Source organism: Athene cunicularia (assembly GCF_003259725.1).
Source record: "Athene cunicularia isolate RWA chromosome 11 unlocalized genomic scaffold, athCun1 chr11_part1, whole genome shotgun sequence".
In the NCBI taxonomy this organism is placed as follows: Eukaryota; Metazoa; Chordata; class Aves; order Strigiformes; family Strigidae; genus Athene; species Athene cunicularia.
The window spans coordinates 20178611-20183807 of record NW_020799113.1 but is presented as its reverse complement, the minus strand read 5'-3'; the positions used below and the strand labels follow the sequence as shown (position 1 = coordinate 20183807).

Here is a 5197-nt window from a genome sequence, read left to right as displayed (position 1 = left end):
GCTCGGCGGGAGCGGGCGGGGCGCGCAGCCGGAGCCCCCCTCCGCCATCTGGGGCGGCAGGGGGCCGCCGCCCACCCCCGGCATTTTGTCCCTGTGGCCACGCCGCTGAGCCCGGCCCCGGGAGCGGGTCCCCAACACCCACAGGAGTTGCACAACAGGGCAATGGGCCAGGCCGGGCCCTACCGGGGCTGGAGCGGGGCCACTGGTTGAGCATTAACCTGCTGGACTCGGGCTACAGAGAAACCGGTCGTGCCAGAGCCAGTTTCACTGAAAGTCCCCAGAGACTAAATATATCTCTGTTTACTTTTCCTTCCCCAAAAGAAAACTCGGGGTGTAATCACACATCTTATTGCACAGATCCCCCCTCCCAGAAACTAACTGGTTCTAGACTTCACAGAATTTTGTGAAGGATTTTCAAAACCAGCCACTGCCCGAGTGCTGGCAGACATCACAACCCACGCCGAGAAGCTCCCAGGGCTATGAGGCCCCCAGGCTCCCTCGGGTGCAAGGCCAAGCAGTGCAGCACTCAGCTCGCAGTAAGGCTTGCAGGCATCTCTCACCTGAAGTTTGTGGGAGCTGGGCATGGCTGAAAGGGAATGGCCAAGATGTACCACAGGAAAAAATTTATGACACAAGGAGAGGTTTTTACTGCTCAGAAGTCCAAGAGACTTTCATCAGACAGACACGGAATTAAAAGATTCAGACTAAAAGATTCAACATCCTGCTCTGAATACCAAAGAGGCTGCAGCCAACCGCTCTGCAGGAAAAAAAAAAGGATTAAAAAGGAGCTTCTCCCAAGGGACAGAGTCCAGCCCACTGTCCCCAGGGTCATCATGGCATCAGGGGTGCTGTTTCCACAGGGAAAAAGCTTGGAGCTCCAGTAGGAGCTTCCACCCCCTGACTCACCTGTGGGCATGGTCCGTCCAGCTCAGGCAAAAGCTGACGCTGCCCTCTCAGGCTTGCCCACACTTGGTAGCAAGCTTCTCAGGAGAAGCAGCCCACCAAAAAACTCCTGGGCTTATGGCATGCACAATCTTAGACCAAAGCTCTTCTTTCAGACCCAGCCTGGAGCACCGAAACACAAGGGATATCTAACCTCTCCCCTCCAGATTTTGTCTTTTGATGTTTGGCAGAAGGATCAGATACTGAACTTTCTCTATAGAGGCAGCAGTAGTGTGAGAGGGACACAAAACCTGACCCAGGAACTTGTCCCAACTGGCTTAGAGTAGGGAGATGCTCTGGCAAGAGAGTCCAGCTCAATGTCCTCATCTCTTGCTACTCAAAGCATGCTCAGAGCCTCCTGACAAGCTGGCAGCACTGTTTCCAACCATGACAGACACTCTCACTTTAGCAACAGCTTCCCACGTTACCTTCTTCCTCCTTCCCATAAGGCATCTATGGCTTTTATACTTTCTTTAAAAAAAAAAAAAAAAATCAGCAAAATTAGCGACCGTGGGATGGCTGGAACCGCTGGTGCTGATTATAGCACATACAGCAGTAAGGATGAAATCTGCTACAAACACACATTTCTTCATCCAGCAACTCAGACTTGGAAGTAGCCTGACTTGAGGCCACAAACAGCGCAGAGATGTTGAGTAGGCAAGAAGAGCGTAGGAAGTGTGTGACAGCCTGCACCACTCAAGAGTTTTACTGGAGAACGGTCCTTGGTTGAACATCAGGGTCTTCAAAGCTCTGAAATGCACAGCCTCAGCAGCCCCTACCTCAAGGGGAAGGAGAAGTACTTGTTGCCCGACTTGCAGCGGATTTCTTCCCACTGGACACGCAGCAGGAGTGATGAGTCTTCAAACCTATCCACGATGTCCTGAAAAACAGAAGCAGGAGTCAGTACCAGGAAGGTGGATCTGCCAGAGGACAGAGTTGGCAGCTCCCTCTCTGAACTAAGTCACAGACAAGGCCATTTGTGGCTGGAAGCCTCTGACTTCCTTCTGGAGGGTGATTTAACTCACACTCCCCTCAGAAGCTTCTCTTCTTTCAAGACAGTCAAGTCTGTCTTGCTCAGTGAAGAGAATTTCCCACTGTCCACCCTCAGCAGGGAGATGTGGCTGGACACCAGCTCTGCTCTTCCCCTGCTCTCCACATTGTGTGGGGACACACCTGGAGCTCACGCAGACACTGCCCGTCCAGCCTGCCAGTCAGGTCCCCAACACACCAAGCCAAGCTGATATGGAACGACGGGTCCTGAAGACAAAACAGAGGTCAGATCGTGAGGGCTAACTAAAGGAGGCTTTGCTCAACACATGGAGCCACAGTGGGAGATCTGGTGTGATGCTGCCCTGCCTGGGATCGCAGAGGTAGGAGGATCCTGAAGCTAGGGGCCCCCTCTGCCAGCTCAACAGTTGCAGAGCTGATATGGACAGTGCTGGAGGTGAGATGAGACCTGGGCTCCCCACACCAGCCTTTTTGGACACCAGTAGGCAAGGCTGCCTGGTTCACAGCCTCCCTGTGGTCAACTTTGCAGAAGCTTTTCCAACTGCACAAAGAACCTCTCATGGACAGTCCTGGAACAGGTAGGTGTATCACTTGTGAATAACCCACAAGATCCCCCTGCTCAGCTCTGGAAACAGAGAAATCAGGGTCTGGCCCTCCAAAATCCAAAACCTGTCCCCAAAGCTAATCCCAAGCCAAGAGGCTGGACCAATGCCCCAGGAAACTGCCCAAGGAAAAGGCACAAGCATCGCCCTCAGTCCCACAGTGCTCACCCCTAAGCCTGTATCAATCCTAGGACAACCCTGCTTCCGCACACAGTGGGGCAGCAACTGTGATGCAGGCTCTGGCCCTTCTCCCCAGAAACCTGATTCTCCAGAGGCTACCAGATAGTTAACACATTAATCTCCTGCACAGGATGTGATCCAGAAGTAATAGACTTGCACTAGTCCCATTCTCAGCAGGATTGTGTTCAGGGTGTTAAGTATGAGCATCACCAACCAGCCCAGAGGAGACCATTTCAGAGTCTAAACTCCCTGGTCCTGTTTATTTGGGGTGAATATTTCAAGGACCCCTCGCAGAGAACCAGTCGGCATCTCTGAACTGGTAGGAAAGTAAGTGGGAGACCCCTCACCTTGTAGAACGTGGGAAGGTCAAATTCCTCCAGAACTCTGTCCACCTCTGAGACCAGCTCCAGCAGCTGGAAATGCCCAGCGGAGACCTCCAAGCCAATAAAGGTCCTAAAGAAATACAAGAAGAGACAGAAAACACCCTTTCATGCTGCAGAAAGCACAGCTGGAAGCACACCTAGCCCTATATTCCTACCCGGCAAATTCCCTACCTTGTAACAAAAGATAACTTGAGAAATGCCAGGTTTAAGCATTCAAGGATGCTGACCATATTCTGAAGAAAAACAGACATGAAGAAGCAGGACTGGATGATATACCACATAGATTTATTAGATTAGCTCAGTACCTTTTGGGACACGAAAATTCATTTTCCAGGCAAGGGATGTGCTCAATGGGTATTTCAGCAAAGCACTGTATCGTGCAGGAGCTGCATTCAAAAAGTGGAAGTTGGCAGAGGGGTTTTACAGTGGGAGAGGAAGTGGAGAAGGGGAAGTACCAAGCTGGAGAGACCTCACAAAGAGGTACTTTCTCAAGGACTGTCTGGAGGATGCTTTCTAGACTCCAGGAGGGGAGGGGAAGACTTAAAGTCTCTCTCAGGTTCCACATCATCCCATCCATGACTATCATGGGCTGCCATTCCTGCTAGATTCAGCAACCTTTCACAATTTTAATCACCTTTGCTTTGACATTTAAACTACTTAATTGTGTTCAGTTGGAATCAGGCTTCTGAGACGACGCCTGGAAGAATTAGCACTGTCTGAGCTATTTCTCTCCAGTTCTTGGAAGACCTGCACTGCAATTTCACGACTGGCACTGCTGCCGAAAGAGGCAGCCCTGGCTCTGCTCACGCTGGCACGAGAGTTCACGAAACCACAAGACAAACCAGATGGGAGATGGCAGTGAAAGTGGTTGGCTCCTTTAGCTGCTGTGAAACCGTAGCACGAATCTAACCCCAGCAGAAAGGTCTGCCTCAGGTCATGTTGTGAACAGATCTTTCTTCAGAAGACTGAAATCCTTCAGCCTAAGGTTTGGCCACCACTAATGTGACTGACGGCTACCAGAGAATCAGCACAGAAGCTAAAAAGTTGTGCAGTTTGCTGGGGAAAGGTGTGAAATCTCCGGTGATTGCATATTGTCCCATCGCACAGGTCAGCCTGGTCGCAGTGGGACAGGCAGGGTGACATTTCCCATCCAGCCAGCACTGTGCCCAGCCTTCTCCCCAGGCAGGCAGGCTGCCCTGCTGCTTGCTCACCTGGTTTTGTTCTGGTTGGTGTAAACCTTCACCTGGTCAGCCACACAGAAGAACCTGAAATAAGAAAGATCCTATTTCAGCTGGTGGGGAAAAAAAAAAAAAAAGGAAAATAAAAAAGATGGGGAGGGTACAGGATTTCTACAGAGCTGTGGAAAGATAAAGGCAAACGTGTACCGCAATCGGACCAAACTGGTGCAACCAGAACCCTTCTGGGCTCAAATTAATCCATTTCCTCCTGGCTTGTGGTCCTCGAAGCCCAGACAGCGACAGAGGCCCTAAGCAGCTGATGCTCAGCAGGCACCTGAGCCAGACGTAAGCGGGAAAACCATCCATGGCTTACGGGCTGGCACAGCTCCGGCCACCTCCTTCAAAGCCGAGACCTGACCCGACCCGTTCTGGGTCCCGAGGCAGAGAGGAAAATTCCCCAGGGCTTTACTGGTACAGCGCCAGCTCCCGGAAAGCACAGAAAGGGTGTGGGTGCTGGTGAAACCCGGGCCGCAGGGGAGCGGGACGGGTGCGGGGAGCGCTGTCCCTACCTGTGGAAGGCGGCCAGGCGCTCCTTGAGGGAGCGGACGAAGGGCCCGATCCAGTGGTAGCGCAGCACCACGCACTGCGAGAGGCTGAGGTGGAACTCCTCCATGGCTGCCAGCGAGGGCACAAAGGTGCGAGCGCGGCAGAGTAGGAGCTCCAGCAGCTCCAGAAACTCCTCCTGGGCCCTGTCTGCGGAGCAGCGCCATCAGAGCCCCATCCCCGCCGGGTCCCCCAAGACTCCCGTCCCCGCCGTGCACCGGCCGGGCCGAGTCCCGCCCTCCCCTCCCGGTCCCGCCTCGGGGACACCGGTTACCTACGGGGCAGGTAGACGTGGGTGGCC

The 5197-nt window shown here is 53.1% G+C and overlaps 1 protein-coding gene across 1 annotated transcript; it reads right to left on the bottom strand.

The window, feature by feature from the left end:
- Window positions 1–1439: 1439 nt before the first annotated feature.
- Window positions 1440–5196, bottom strand: USB1 (U6 snRNA biogenesis phosphodiesterase 1; the record flags this gene model as incomplete). The annotated part of the gene is made up of 6 exons (XM_026856998.1): window positions 1440–1822; window positions 2116–2199; window positions 3080–3185; window positions 4327–4380; window positions 4863–5046; window positions 5175–5196. Coding segments are annotated over 6 exons (555 nt in total), but the record flags the coding sequence as incomplete, so codon positions are not given.
- Between the last annotated feature and the right edge of the window lies 1 nt (window position 5197).